General features: G+C 41.8%; 2 protein-coding genes across 2 annotated transcripts; one reads left to right on the forward strand and one right to left on the reverse strand.

Moving 5' to 3' along the window:
• Positions 1–1,137: 1,137 nt before the first annotated feature.
• Positions 1,138–10,981, reverse strand: ids (iduronate 2-sulfatase). Its single transcript, XM_026186578.1, has 13 exons — positions 10,812–10,981; positions 10,280–10,416; positions 10,021–10,198; positions 9,828–9,916; positions 9,000–9,200; positions 6,876–7,046; positions 6,643–6,769; positions 5,934–6,092; positions 5,567–5,673; positions 2,862–2,978; positions 2,180–2,290; positions 1,852–1,977; positions 1,138–1,776 (listed from the first exon to the last, which is right to left on the reverse strand). Exons 1-13 carry the CDS (start codon positions 10,885–10,887, stop codon positions 1,696–1,698), a joined length of 1,680 nt encoding a protein of 559 aa, XP_026042363.1. The 5' UTR covers positions 10,888–10,981; the 3' UTR covers positions 1,138–1,695.
• Positions 10,982–11,111: 130 nt separating this feature from the next.
• On the forward strand, positions 11,112–15,263 carry dcps (decapping enzyme, scavenger). Its single transcript, XM_026186593.1, has 7 exons — positions 11,112–11,303; positions 12,003–12,260; positions 12,528–12,678; positions 12,755–12,900; positions 12,986–13,099; positions 14,303–14,413; positions 14,525–15,263. Exons 2-7 carry the CDS (start codon positions 12,057–12,059, stop codon positions 14,789–14,791), a joined length of 993 nt encoding a protein of 330 aa, XP_026042378.1. The 5' UTR covers positions 11,112–11,303; positions 12,003–12,056; the 3' UTR covers positions 14,792–15,263.
• Positions 15,264–15,760: the final 497 nt, after the last annotated feature.

Here is a 15,760-nt window from a genome sequence, read left to right on the forward strand (position 1 = left end):
GAGCTGTGATCACAAACTTAATTCTCATGCAAAACAAATTTTTTTTATTCTTATTTTTAATAATCAAAACAGACAAATATACACACAGTGTGTTCTTGCAAAACCTGAAATCTGGTTAATCCTGTGCCCCCCCCGTCAGAAAGAACTGTTCAGGATGCTCTAATGCTAATGAGAGTCTGGACTGACAGATTATTACGGTTCCTGAGATTTGGCGCGTTACTGCACACAGGAAACCAGGACAGACGAATCACTGCAACCACCTTAAGATTTCTTCCACATCCTCACTCCTGTCAGAAGCCAGCTGATGATAAAAGATTCATTTAGATCTCATTAACATGACGCCGGTGCAGCCAACAATACAAGTCGACAGAGCAAATCCCTTCCATTCATTGTTGGACCTGAAGTTCAAGCTGAAATTGCTTTCTTCTAAATTATCACGGCACCGAGTGTTCACGCACTGGAACCACAGTAAATGTAGCTACAGTCTGTTTCATTTGCATTTAATTATGGGTGGCTTTTACTCCCTTCATTCCAGGTCTCTGAATTGATCTGAACTGACTGTTTACGAGAGGGGGGGGGGGGCAAATAGCTGCAAGTAACATCAAGTGCAAATAGAAATGTCATATTGTTTAACACTACAGTACAAAAGTCCCTATCGGCTGCTATTCTGAGAGACTTCTCCTTAAAGCAGTTTACCAGTACACTGAAGTCAAACATGAGTGTCAACATTGATTAAAAGGAGTTCTGCAAGTTTCCTCAATATTCCTTTAAATGAAAAGACTTCCAGATGCCACGTTTATCTAGTCTGAGGTGGAGATTTCCACAGAAACCCGTCAGTGGTCCACCTGCACAGACACCTGTGGGTTTAATGGGACGTGTTCAAGGAATGATGGTTTGCTTTAGTTTTTTCAGGGAAAATAGAGTTGGATTGAATAACCGGGACACTCTTAGTATGGAGACTATAAGTCAGCTCGAGCTCCAAAGGTTACAATTCCTCTACACAACTGTATGGGGGGGAAATGAAGCAAACAAGCAAATACCAAAAATGCACTTGTGGCCGGCTCCAAAGGTTGTGTCTGTTGCCACAGATTCTCGTGTTAAAATGCCCAACTTTAAATAAAAAGAAAACAAAACATGTTCACACGCTGATACCAAAAAAGAGAAAAAAAAAAAAGAAAAAAAAAGGTTTGGTAACCGGTGTCCCTGCTTCTGCCCACAGTATGGTGGTTCAATCCTAACGTGACTCACACGGTGACATTTCATTAAGGCTTCAAACTGCAGCTTTGAGTCAAATGTTCATTTCTCCACAGAGTACATTTTGTTCTAAGCCCAGTTTTCCTCCAACCACACGTATCAGTGAATCATGTAAGGATGTGCCTTACTAACCAAGCCAGCTCTGGCGTTAACTGGTAACACAAATATGGTGCGCTTGGTTAAAATAAAGTATCTGCATTCATATCATGTATGAATTACAAGTTTCTGCAAACAGGCGCGTTTCTTTTTGTTAGCGTCAAACTATTCTGCTCTGAAATGTTTTCCAAGTCAAAGCATGAGACCTGCCTACCAATGATTTCTCAAGCACAAACATCAGTCTGAAGAACCAAGTGCACACAAATTACATGTTCAAGCCTTTTTCCCCTTTCACTCCATCGTCCCTTTTTACTCGTCCCCATCTGTTGTGCTTAGTTCCTGTCCTCATGGCTTCCCTCTGCTCGTTTTCATCCCCGCTGTGAAGTAGTGGAACTCCAGCTTCATTCTCATCTGCAAACCGACAGTCTGGACGACAACCACGGGTCAGGAAGTGAGTAAATGAATGTCTAAGAGGAGAAACGTCTATAAAACCCAACTTACCTGAGGAAGGCTGGCAGTCTTCCTCATTATCTCACTGTAATCAGAGTTACTGAAGATGTTCTTGTCCTGACCGGGGTCATCTGCTGACATGTACAACTCCCCAGCATGGACGTCAGACACATTCACCTGGATGGAGAGCGGGATGGATGATACAGACAAATTTAATCTGCTTCTCTCCGTCTCCAACATATTGTGAGACAAGATGGATGGATCCATCACGTTCAACTCCCCAGGCTGAGCCTAACGCGCTCACTTGGGGGAGAATACAGAGACCGATGCTGATGAAAGGAAGACGACCGTTATGCGGGATGAGTTTGTGGTTACCTACCTGAAATGTTTTGGGATTGAAGCCCAGCCACAGAGTGTACCTGTAGTCCCAGGTGCGCAGAGAGTAACCCATGATCTTTATGTCTTTGAGGTCAGGGAGGTCAGAGTTCTCCTAAGGGAAGAATTTGGAGTTTAAAGCATCTTTGAGCTGGAGAAATGTCATGCAGCGCTGTCAGATCTGCAGCTGCCAGCTCAAACTGCGAGCCAGCTGCAGACAGACTGCCAAACTCCTGCATACAGAGATTAACCTACAGCAGGAGCAGCACTGGCCTGGATACTTTAATACAACGACTGTGCTTGATGGCGGCTCCAGCACACACACACGCGCGCGCGCGCGCGCACACACACACACACACACACGCACACACACGCACACACACGCGCGTACACGCACACACACACGCACACACGCACACACACACGCACACACGCACACACACACGCACACACACGCACACGCACACACACACGCACGCGCACGTCAGTGGCTGACCTCTGCAAATTCAGACATTTAACTACAAATTCATAATCAACTTATTAAAGCAGCATCAAGACACGTCTGTATTAATAACATGCCTGCCTTCTGCTCTGCAATTACTTCCACACTGATACAAAACTAATGAGTTAACCTTAGCTGGCTAATGAGAGCTTTTTCCCCCCCTTTTTTGAAACAAACTACCTACCTGTGGTGCATCAGCAGGGCGAGGATATTGGCTGAAAGCTACATCTTCTGGAGTCCTCTCGCTTCGCCCTTGTGGCGCAGCGTAGGCACGGTTTTCTCCTTCAGTACACAACTCCACCTGAAGGCAAGAAAACGGGCTAAACAGGTGAAGGGAGTAGATGTCGGGTGTAGTTGGATCACATTCATGCCTGCCATCTTTGGGCTTCGTTTGGTTTACTTTCTCATATTAACGCAACATCATTTGAACTCCGATCGCAATGACATGATGCTTTAAGCTGCAGATATTAGTTCAGGTACGGTGGGAGGCAAAGAGCTGCTTCACCACTAGAAGGTCCCGAGAAGGTGCTGTGCTTTCTCTTTAGACGAGCATGTTAGGCCCACTCATGGTTCTTAATTGGCTGCCTGATTATCTGTCTCTCTGTGTTAAGAGTCCAGATGGAACGGCGACCTATCCGAATGATAGGGCACACCCTGTCAGCTCCGAAAGCCTCCAGGCTTCTGCAACCCTGCGTGGATAAGCAGTTAAGAAGATAGATGGATGGAGTTCTCTTCTGGTCTCGTTAGGCAGAGAGTGTAGTATGAACACAGTCTGAAGATCAATGAAAGCCGATTGTAGTAGTCCGGCGTGTTCGTGGTGAGAGGCTGCTAATGGACTCGTGTGAACCATTTCAGCTGTTTCGCATATGTGCCGACGAACTGTACAGCCTGGGAGTGGGAACGCCGTCACTTTTGCAGTGCGCAACAACAATGGTGAGAAGAATCTGAGGCCATTTCAGTGATATGAATGCAGAAGCACAGATTTACAGATTATGCAGAGGGAGCTGCTGCAACCCGGAGAAAACAGAGTTCAGAGTTTTTCTATTGCAGCAGTGATGCAGAGGTTTGTCTGATTACAGCCACGCTTACTCCAACAATAGTAACATATTAGTAGGGCTGGGCCATATTATACCGTTCACGGTAATACCGGTATAATGTTAGGCAACGATAGGAAAATGAAATATCGCGATAGAATGGGAGTAAAACGCGCATGCGCAGTGCCTTTGTTTTCATACGCACATGGCCGATTGTTGAGTGAAACAGATGAACCAGAATTGGTTTGTAAAAATGGTGCAATTTCCGTGATGTGGAACTGGTTTGGTGTTTGTCCGTCAGATACACAACAAAGCACATTTTTTTGCAGAACATGCAAGCAGCCGTTGTTATTGTCGTATTTGTCGGACTAAGATGCCCTTAAATCTGGGAGTAATCTGGGTCCTAAACTCCGTATGCTTCAGGTCAAACAACACTGCAGCATCACTTAGAGTTAAAAACTGTCTAAATTCTTTCATCTTTAATAAAACGATCAGCATTGCTGCTTTACCAGGTGTAACTATAAAGTTTAACTTCCAGGCATCCATGAAAACAAAAGTTATTACATTTAACGGAGTTAGAAGTTAGCAGGAAGCTAGCGGAAGTTAGCTCGCTAGTTTCGCTAGTTACCTAAGCATGATATAGCATGTTCTGACTGAGAGATTTCTGAAAAAAATCAAACGTACAGCTCTGCTATCACTTGCAACATAAATGAAGACAGGAAACTAAACAGCAGTGACGTTTGTAGGGTTACTGAAGTTTGGCTAGCTGGTATATAATGATGTGCTATGTGATCGCTAGCGACACAGCTATGTTAGCATAACATAAACAGTGAAGCTGGAGGACGAACACTAACACTTTTCCACTTATAAAAGTTAACGTGAAGGTTCCTCATGGTTAGAGACAAATGCAATCGCATGGCAGGATGCTGTAAACGGACCAAACTTCAGTCAGGAGAACAACTGAGATAATCAATCCACAATACGAGGTTAGTCATTAATATACTGCAACAACATGGGAATAGATCAGCTGCCAGAGAATTCAACATTAAGGAATCAATGGTACAGAAGTGGAGGAAGCAAGAAGAATGAGTTTAATAAAGTTTGATTTATCTGACTGCTTTGTTTCGCTTAATGTGCCTTATAATCCCGTGCACCTTATGGTCCGAAAAATGCGTACTGCACACTGCAGTTTAATGTTGCAAAGCACCTCTTTTTAACTTCAGTGGATATTATACATGGTTATGCTCAGGATATGTCAGCCCATTTGTACTGGAAATGCCTTTTGGTTAAACTTTCAGCAAGCAATTTGCATTTGCACTGTTACATTTTTATAAAGCTTTAATGTACATAAAAACCAGCTTCTTGTTTAAGTGAAAATAAATGGAAGGTTGTCTTTTTGCGCTAGTAATGTTGTGGAGTTGTATTTTGTCTCGCATCAATTATATCGTCGGTTATATCGTTATCGCAAATTTTCAAATATATATCGTGATAAATATTTTTGGCCATATCGCCCTGCTCTACATATTAGCATTAAGCAGACATTCACAGCATCAATTTATTTTCCGTTTTAATAAACCGCAGAGGTTGTTTTTTTTAAAGACTTCTAGACATCAGGAACTTCTACCAGCTGTGGTATTCTCCACTTTGAAGAAAAATCTAGCTCGACATGAACACTTCAGGTGCTCATATCCAACTAAAGTCTCATTGACAGCACAAAGGTGCTGTCCCGAGCACACTGGTCTTTGAGGCTGATGGGAATATCATCTGTTTTGCAGGTAACCAGGTCAAAGCTGCAGACCGATTATAATTTGTTCTTGTGATTAGAAACATAGACTGGAGGTTCATATCCTGATACCTGGAAAGAAATGTCAGGGCACTGCACGGGAACTTCGAGGCCGGCCAGGTAGGACACAGTAGGAAAGACATCCACCAGCTCCACCACCCTACTTCTGACTTTGCCACCTAAGACAGATAAAAGTCACCCAATTACAGACGCCTTAAAAACGAAGCCAGTCAAGATCTCCACTACCATTTACTAAATATCCTCCACTTAAATTTCATGATTATTGCATCACTTGCATTTGAAGTAAAAGCTCTCTGGAGGCAAAATATCAAAGTGTATCCCTGTGTAAATCATTTTTAAGCTCTATATAGAAATCAAAGACTGTATTAATGTTAAACAAGCATATTATTAAATGCTTTTGTTTGGGGGGGGGTCTTACTTTTGATGCTGTGCACAGATTCCCTTAAGACGTCTATAAACGGGAAGGTTGATGTACCAGCTTCATTGCCACCAGGAACAGAGAAGATCAGAGGTACGCGTGTTGCGACATCAAAATTCGAGTATTTAGCCCATTCACCATGCTCACCCAGTGACCAACCTGCAGCAACAGAAACCCAGGAACACACAGTTCATTAAGACTCGGGCAAACCAGAGACAAAGAAATTGATCAGTCTCAGTCATACAAATAATACTTTTCATTTAAGGCAACACATTTGACTGATGTTTGTCCCAGTCATGAAAATGACGGCATTTGACTGTGATTCATCAAACAGTCACACAGAGGATTCAGTCTAGTGCTCTCAACTGAATGAGACATTAAAAGAGAACAGAGTTTTCCAGTCACAAAGCTGAAAAAAAACAAAAACCAAAAAAGGTAAGTGGTGCAGAGAAAGAGCTGAGGGTAGAGAGAGTAGAAAAAAAACAAAAAACCTATGGGAACAAATCATGGCACAATTTGCTGTTACAACAGTGCCATCTGGTGGTGCAAGATAAACATGACAAGCTCAATAAACCATTTGTTTAATTTGCACAGAACACCTGATAAGATATTTTAGCAACTTATTTTTCTAAATGCTTAAAAAGAAAGAAACAAACCAAACTGATTAACATTAGCTGCCTACATCTCATCCAGCTACGCGTCTCCTCACCATGATCAGAGGTGAACACCACCATAGTGTTGTCTGCCAGCCCCAGCTCTTCCAGTGCACTGAGCAGCCGACCAACTTGAGCATCCATATATGACACTGCAGCATAGTAGTGCTGACGGATACGCAGCTGGAACACAGGATAATAAAAAAAAAAAAAAACAGTGTTGCTGTTCGCTTCAGGAGGAACAACCACGGTAACCAAACTGGAGGTGCTGAGAGCAGCTGGTTCATACCTGGAAGTCTTTTGGTATAGAGCCGTAGGGGAAGCTAATGTTGAGTTTTTGCACATCCTCTCTCTTCCTTATATCCGTCCAGGGGTTGTAGGCCACAGTGGGAAGGCGTTCAGGGACATCTGGGTCGGGGGCCAGAGTCATTTGGTCTAGAGGATACAGGGTCAGGTATTCCTGTGGAAAAATCTCAGAATTATTTCTGATTCGGGTTTTCTGACACTCCCTGGCCTTTGACCCACCACAAGACATCGATCTCATTGGTTTTTATTGCGTTACAGTTGTACTTTATTGTTTTCAATATTCTTATAGGCTTCTTTTGTCCAAATGAACATTACTGTTAAGCAGCAGAACAACATCTTCCACTCTTCACACACTGAGCCACCTTTGTGCTAAGGACAGGCTGTTCCCTGAGGGGCTGAGGACTAACTGAATTGCATAGAGTATACCATCAGTGAGTTACTGTTTGTGGTGTGAATAACCCAGATTCCATCAGCAGTCGTTACGTTTCTTTTCAGTGCTGCCAATCAGACTTTGAGTGCTCACTCCAGGACTGTGCAAACTCATAAATCAGTCAGTATGAGTGAAATATTCAACTAAATGCTTTCTGTAGTCAGGTCTTACAAAACTCCAAGACTTAGCAAGTCTAGTAGAGTAATAAAATATTAAGCAACTGAAATAAAATTAGTATTATCTTGTTAAAAACACTGCTCTGAGTCGAGGTTCACTACATCATGTTGATCTTTGTCAACTCATTCAAAGTTAGAGCTACAATAGTGATATAAAGTGCAATCAATAAGCTCCACACTTATTCAAAATGCTTCTGATGTCCCCTTTATCTTCTTCAGGGTTATCGTCTCGTGAAGCTATACAGCACTCCCAGCTCTCCTGCTGCTACAGACCATATCTAACATATTTGTGACGTGCTCCTTCACTGTGTCAAGGACAGCAGCGAGAGCCTTTGTTTGAACAGCAGGTTGCTACAGTTCAGGTCGTCTGCACAAACCTTTTCCCTTTGACAGCTTAGATCAGAATTGCCTGACCCTCGAGGGAGAATTCATGGTGCACAACCATGTGAATGTCAAAAACACCAGGCATGCTTCATGCTTCTCCTGAGCCGATGCATCTCCTTCAGGCTCAGTGAACTGCAGTTTCACCCGTGGACTGCAGGCAAAGACTCAAATCTGATCCTTGACATTAAAGTTGACATGATTGTGCATGTTTTTATAAGGACAATGAGCCTTTCAATCAAACCGCATCATTCAGTGAGTTCACTGACGGGGACTATTCTTGCACACAGCGGCTCATTATCCACCATTTGGAAATACTTCAGATTTAGGGCAAGCGTTACTAACAGACAACAAATCACACATAAAGAAAGCTGCAGAGTTGCGTCTGTAACACACAGCAACAAACACCAATCAAACTGCCACCAGTGCAGTGGTTGCTTATGGCTGTGTTCATAAACACAAGCCGCACAGCTCGTCACTCCATCGACCTCACAAAGACCAACGGAAATCACCGCCACAATCACGTCCACTAAACACGGTGAATCTGAAGGCTTCAGGGAAGCTGTCAACTCACAGAACAAAAGATTTGTTTCACCCGGCCTGAGTGCGTTTGCAACTTTATTTAGAAACATGTTTAAACACCAGGACGGCACCACAGTGCAAAAATGAAAGCAGTGACCTGTTTATTTCACTTTGTGCAATTTTTTTATTTATATTTTCCTTCAGGGATTGACTGAATTTAGCATTTGCACATTAGCAGGAATGCAGCACAGCAACATTGTAAAAGTGCTATTTGTCAGAATCATAATAAGAATAATCATAATAAATATTCAGGATCTCAATATAGATCAAAGTAATGGGGATAATCATGTTGGCCATAATGGTGCAGCTCTACTCCTCAGTGCTTAATATAAGAGGATTCATCTGACTTATAAAGTCTTAGTTCAAGTCAGAAACTGAGTTATGTGAAACCTGCAAATATTAAGTGACTGGACTGAAGAAGAGAGTCACCGGGAAGTCATATCAATACTTTGTAACTGTACTGCTGTAGCTAACCAACATGTACAGTAGAGTTCAAGCAGTCCAGAGGAACAGTAGGAATGGATAATAAGTGACAAACCTGTGGAATCCTAAAAGGTATATGCGGCTTATGAAAACCCACAGCCAAGAAGAAAGGATCGTCATCGTTGACTCGACTCTTCAGTAACCTCACCGCCTCCTCTGTGCTCTCCAGGTCAGGGAGGGTTCCCCCAGGCTGCTCGCTCACATTCACAGCACAGAGCAAGTTGACGTGGAGTTTCCCATCCTTCCCTTTACACATCTGGAAACAACGTTTGTATGAAAATTATGTGACATCTGAAGTTGTGTTGTGGCCACAAAGACTCCAGAATCGACTTGCTTATGTACCAATGTCTTTGGGCTCTGCTGTACTTTAAGTAACATCTTTAGCTGCTAGAAGCAGTTTGATACCCAGTGTAGATGATGCGTTTAGAGGTTTTGTTGAAAACAGTTTTCAGTCATAAATAGAATCAAAGTTCTGCCACAGAAAAGAGTCACAAGGAAATGAGTTAGCACTTTATACTCCCAGTTCCTTTTTTTCTAAACCAATTTAGATCCCTGGAATTTTGGTTAGATGGATGAAATAAGGTCTGTGCTCAACACAGACTTTAGATATTTCCAGGTTTAAGTTGACAACTGAAAATAAGTAAATAACACACTTGGGAATGCTAAAACTTCTCCAGCTGCCCGGACAATGGGACATGACACTGCATGTGTAGCCCAGGAGGTAACTGGTTGGTAGCGTGTATTCTGATACAGGTGAATTATTCCCTGAGGGGGTACCTCTCGGAAACTGATGAATCACGGTGTGCTAAAGGATCATTAACATTGAGAAACAGGCTCTCCATTTGAAAGGCTCCTTTTATAATCAACACGGTGAAAGTCGTACCTTTTTTTTCTCATATGTGAATGAAGGTGGGTGATAGGCTGGGATGGACCAGCTGTAAGGATAGTCGTCAGTATTGTTGGAGGCAATGCCTACAGAGTGAAAAAAAAATTATTTTCACAGCTTTTCTACTGGAAAGTGGTGCATGTGCAGTTCTTTGTGGATTTCTATTCAAAATGCACCTGGTTAAACCTACCTGGGTGAAACACCTTGCCCACAGACATAGTTAAGTACCCTTGAGATTTAAAGTACTGTGGCAGAGTCGTGTAGTTTCCAGAATGGACTCTCCAGTAGGAGTTGAAGTCATAGAGCCTGGTTGTGTCCGGTCTCCGACTGGTTAACATGGATACCCGACTGGGACCGCACACAGCTTGCTGAGAGAGGAAAAGAGAGAGCCATTGAGGTTAAGCAATGCAGTTCAATTCACCACAGCTAACACGAACAATGCAACTGACCTGCGCAAAGGCATTGAGAAAGACTTGGCCTCTGGATGCCAGCTGGTCAATGTTGGGCGATTTAGCCACCGGATCCCCATAGCACCCCAGAGATGTCCGCAAATCATCTGCCATGATGAAAAGGACATTTTTCCTCTCTGAAAGCAAACACAATCACAGATTACTCACTTTCTCTCCAAGCCCTCAAATCAGCCACGGAGCGCTATGGCACAGTTTCCAGGAAGAGTCACACTAATGTGAGGGTGTACCATTATTCTAGTAAACTTAAAGTAAGCGCATTTAAACATCCAAGAACAGAAACTTAAAAATTGAACCTGAAAATAAGCTGGACGCGTAAAACATACCAAACAAAGCGCCATTCAGTTGGTAAATTAAATTAAACTAACAGCCAACAGTAGCACCAGCCACTGAGTCAATAAATATTCTGCACTCATTACAGCCAATATAAGTTAACCAAGTTACAGTCATTAGAAAGTCTATGAAGTTTTGCTAGCAGCAATCAGATTACACCTGAAGTCCAAACCCCACCTACCTCTCCCCGCGGCAGCAGGATATGCCGACGTGTGAAGGACCAGCAGGAAAAAACACCTCAGGACAAATATGTCCATTTTAGAGGAGCCAAAAACGGCTATAGCGTGATATCCTGACGTTAGCCTCTTGCTGTTCAAACTTCCGTCCTGCGCACTCCCGTCAAAACAAAACAGCGTGCCCGTTTGAGTGATTTAATTACTTCCTGATTAACCAGCTGTCACTCTTCATTGGCTATTTCAGCTACGGCCTCGGCGCCCGCGGCTCATTTGACGAGTTCAGTCACGTGTCAGTCATATTAAATGTCCCGCTGAATACCAGCACCCAGTCTAATTAAAATGAGATGATAGCCGCAGTCTAATGAAACTTTTGCGTTGTAACAAATCAGTTACGTCCCGAGTATCTGCCAGTCAGCCTGCGTGTAGCTTCATTTGTACAACAGGCTCAGAATAAAGAAAATGCAGTTTAATTACAGAGCCGTGAAAACAACTGAGGAGTAAGTAGCCCTAAAAGAGTTAAAAGAAATTCTCAGCTTTCATTTTCACAGAATAAATAGGGGCGATGATCTCTATCCGTTAAATTTACATTAACGTAACTGAAGAATAGGAGGCGAGTGAGAGGTCTCACTCCGCACATTGTTGACTTCCGCAAATTAACCGAATTACCAACAATAAGAAAGAAACTGCTGTTGATGGTACCAGAGCCAAAGAAGAAAGATCTGCCTACAAACAGAACGAAAGCTGAAGTGTTTGGAGTGTTGCGGGAAAAAATAATTTCAAATATATTGATTTATTTATTTTGCAAAATCTATAGGGAACATTCCCTGAAAGCTACTGTTTGCTAAGTGTGAGAGAAAAAAAACGCCCAAAGTCATTGTTTTGCCGTTACAGTTATTTAATTATTGAATAAACAACTCAAAAAACAAACAAACATGAGAGTTACTATAAAAAGTAATAATAAAGTAATAATAATCATAAATCCAAAATAATAAAACTACATAAATAAATAAATAAATAAACCAACTGGAAACTATATAAACAGGAGAATGAATACTAAAGTCAATAAGTACAAATACAAATATCAATGTATTAAATTTTACAGATAATGAAATGAAAACAATGTTAATATACATTCTTAATGTTATCTTACATGCATTTAATAGCATATTTGTTATTTAATAATATTTATTTTTGAGTCGGGGTGAAAACATCGTGTACAATACACAATCTTCGAAGCAGCGACACTGAACATGGCGGACACGAGCGCCAAACGTCTACTCGACAGCGATAAAACTGGTGAACCAGCTCCAGACGTCAAGAGGGGGAAAACTGACAATGAGAATGGGCGAGAAGGTGGAAATGAGTCGGTCCAGGAAAATGTTCTGTCTGGGTTCAAAACCTCAAGCGTGTTGAGTGACTCCGCCCGAGAGAAAAACATCTTTATCCACGGAAAGGTAGCGTTGTTGCAAAGTTAGCTACCGTTGCTCAGTGTACAGACCATATGCAGCTATTTGTTACTTGTAACTATTGTTACAGAGTTGCAAGCGGCGTTTTAAAGGAAGCCGTTTTTGAAAGTGGCTTTTGAATGATTTGTAAGGAACTGTACGACACTAGCTTCCGGCTTGACCTTTCAAAATAATAGTCATTTGTTTTGTTTTTGTTTTTTGCAAACCAGGCCTGATAGGAACTTTGATCTTATGGTATCTTACTATGATCTTAAGGTTGCAGATCAGGATGCTGTGGTTATCCTTGAAAAGACCCCGATCAGAGAAGACTCACTGGCTGAGCTCTTTAGTGGTTCCACACTCAAACTGGAGATGAAAAACGACATCTACAGCACATATCGGCTCCAGGCTCCCCCTCATCTCAATGGTATGCTACCCCACTAGTAAACTGTCTGAATGTTATGTGATGTCAGTCAGATAACCTGCGTGTTTCTGTTATACAGAGATTAAGACCACAGTGGTGTGTCCAGCCACTGAGAAGCATATAAAGAAATACCAGCGTAAGGAGAGTTTCCTGGTCGAGGAAACGGAGGAAGACTATAAGAATATTACTCTACCCCACATTGTGAAGCAGAGTTTTAGTGTGCAGGTCAGTCTCTTTGGAGTACCTCTTCTGCTCCAGTCTGCTCTTTGGAGTGCACATTGCTCACTTTTCCCTGATTTTTACCTTGCAGTGGGTTTACAACATCTTGGAGAAGAAGGCAGAGGCTGAAAGGATCGTTTATGAAGATCCAGATCCTGACGTCGGCTTTGTCCTCCTTCCGGATTTCAAGTGGGACCAAAAACAGGTCAGAGGCCACTAATGTTGACACTGCTTCACTGACTTTAAAACCTCTTGATCAACCAGAATAAACTAGAACATGATTTTACACTAAAGCTCTGGCATGTTTTGCAGACCTCATTTCTATGCAGACAATCATATATTTACATTTACAGTGGCACAAACACTATTCTTCTGTACCTCTGTAATATTTCATTTAGCATTGCATGACAACTCCAGGCTGGAGCATTTTAACATTATAATATACATTTAGATGCAAAGTGGTATTATTGGAAAGAATGTTCTTGAGCACAAAAGCCCAAAATGGAGTGCACCAATGTGCTTATGGAACACCTTCATGCAATATTCCTTTTATTGAAAAATAAGTAAATAAATCACAGTCTGCCATTATTTGTATGATTAACACAATTAGACTGATCGATCTACAGTTTTCCTTAATGATTGTGATAAATGGTAATATCTCAAACCTGATGTGTCTTTTGAAAATGAAACTTTGAAAGTAACTTATTTGTGTTTTATGATGAACTTGCCCTACGCTGGTTACGGTTCATGAAGAGGACATACAGTGTAACTGATATAGTAAGTCTTTTGGCTTAAGGCTTTATGTTAAGAGTGTAAATTTACACAGTATATGTGCAGGTTTAATCACACCTGCACATATACTGGCCTGCAGAGGGCAACTTCATAGAAATCTATGGAAAAATGGCCCTGAGTTCCCACTTCTGTGACGTCAGAAAAACCTTCCTAATGACATTTTTGGGCGGAGTCGCTTTTTTCAGGTCATAGTAACTAAACCATGGGACTCTGCTAACAATGGCACTGGCTAGCTTGGTTAGCAAGGCAAGTTTTGGCTAGTGAAAAACTTCCCTAGAATGTACTCGTACGTTACAGTTCAGCGAATATACTAGAAAAAGCATCTGCCTGTCAATTAAAGTTGCCACAGCACCAATACTGCATAACTTAATACAATCCTTAATGCAATTTAAACTGGTTAGCTATATAGAAATTCACTCCCTTGCTCTGAAATTGTATTCTCTAACATGGGGTCACTGTGGATTAACTCTTTAGTGAGCCAGCTTCAAGCAGCCATTCAAAGAACTATAAGCTTCATTTTTCAGCCCCTGGAGCTTTTTACTCAAAAGCTTACTGGATGGCGAGTTCTTGGATTTTTAGACCACTTAACAGCCTCAGCACATCTGTCTTCTTTCAGGTGGATGATTTGTACCTCATTGCAATAGCACATCAGAGAGACATCAAGAGCCTTCGAGATCTGACATCAGAGCATGTCCCGCTGCTGCAGAACATCTTCCAGAAAGGAAAGGTGGGATTAAAGTGATCCTCAGGTCTCAGTTAAAGAGAGCTATATGCATATCAATCATCTTTACTCAATGTGGCTTCATTCATTCTCTGCGATGATATCTGTGTAAATTAGGAAGCCATCCTCCAGCGCTACAACCTTCCAGCCAGTAAGCTAAGAGTCTACCTGCACTACCAGCCCTCCTATTACCACCTGCACGTCCACTTCACCAAGCTGGGCTATGACGCACCGGGCTGCGGTGTGGAGCGAGCCCATCTCATCGCTGATGTCATCCAGAACCTCCAGTCAAACCCCCAGTATTACAAAACACGGACACTCTACTTCCCCCTGAGGGCAGATGATGGACTGCTCAGTAAGTTCAAGGAGGCAGGGAGGCTGTAATGAACCAAACTCAGAGCACCATCCACCGCCTCTCTCTCTCCATCCAAACCGTGAGCTTTACAGCTGGTTTTTTTGTTTTGAATGCTATCAGTTGGCTTGACATGCTAATGTTCACGCTACTCCAGCCCATAACTTTTAATCCATATCAAATATTGTCTCTGTAAACTGGATCATCCTTTAATGCCAGTTCACAGCTCTGTTCATTATGTTGTAGAACAACGTTATTGACACTCTGATCCGGTTTGTAGTCTGTTTTTATGACTTTTCTGTTTTTTCAAAAGTAATTTGTATATTTCTGATGTTTTTTTTGTAGTCGTGTCAGAAATTGTTATTAGTCTTGTTGTGATTAAAAACACAACAGTAGATGAAGCATTTTTTAATCAGTGTGTTTGATGTGCTTTTTGACTGAATGTTGTCAACTAAATTAAAGTACGTTTGGTTTCTAACTCTTTAATAAAATGTATTAAGTTTGCAGTGTTGGTTTCAATAATCCTTCAAAGACATAATTGGTTTATTATAACCAGGCCTATTATTCTTGCCTTATTTTCTGACATAATGAACAGAGGGGGTTACACCAAGCTCTGGGATAAGATCTATACGGACAATTTTAAACTGTGAATCATGGAAAGCTAAACTGGTACAGTCCAAGAGCCCAACTAATACCAACAACCAAAATTAGCTTTTAGCTGCTGCATCTGTATCTGCATTTATAATGACTGATATGTCAAAAATTAAAATGCAAAGAAGCCTTTGAAGAAACCCATGCAAGCATGTTGTGATGGTTGATGTTGCACATTTTGTCCAACAGGGGGCATTCTATAGCTTCACTGTTGGCAGCGTGTTTGGACATGCTTCTTTATCATATCACTGGAATACATGTATAACAGCAGAGAATCCAAAGCCACAGTTCCTCAGCTGCTGCACTAGATGGTAGTATAAATCCTACGATGATAAGACATTCTTGTGCAT

The sequence above is a fragment of the Astatotilapia calliptera genome, chromosome 2, assembly GCF_900246225.1.
Source record: "Astatotilapia calliptera chromosome 2, fAstCal1.2, whole genome shotgun sequence".
NCBI lineage: Eukaryota > Metazoa > Chordata > Actinopteri > Cichliformes > Cichlidae > Astatotilapia > Astatotilapia calliptera.

Bases quoted from the DNA above. Each gene is read 5' to 3' on its own strand.
- ids (XM_026186578.1), bottom strand. From the start codon at position 10,887: ATGGACATATTTGTCCTGAGGTGTTTTTTCCTGCTGGTCCTTCACACG. The intron at 10,199-10,279 runs GTCAGTTGCATT...TTCCTCTCTCAG, and splicing joins TTCTCAATGCCTTTGCGCAG to CAAGCTGTGTGCGGTCCCAG. The intron at 9,201-9,827 runs GTACGACTTTCA...CGTTGTTTCCAG, and splicing joins TCACATATGAGAAAAAAAAG to ATGTGTAAAGGGAAGGATGG.
- dcps (XM_026186593.1), top strand. From the start codon at position 12,057: ATGGCGGACACGAGCGCCAAACGTCTACTCGACAGCGATAAAACTGGT. The intron at 13,100-14,302 runs GTCAGAGGCCAC...GTCTTCTTTCAG, and splicing joins TCAAGTGGGACCAAAAACAG to GTGGATGATTTGTACCTCAT. The intron at 14,414-14,524 runs GTGGGATTAAAG...TGTGTAAATTAG, and splicing joins ACATCTTCCAGAAAGGAAAG to GAAGCCATCCTCCAGCGCTA.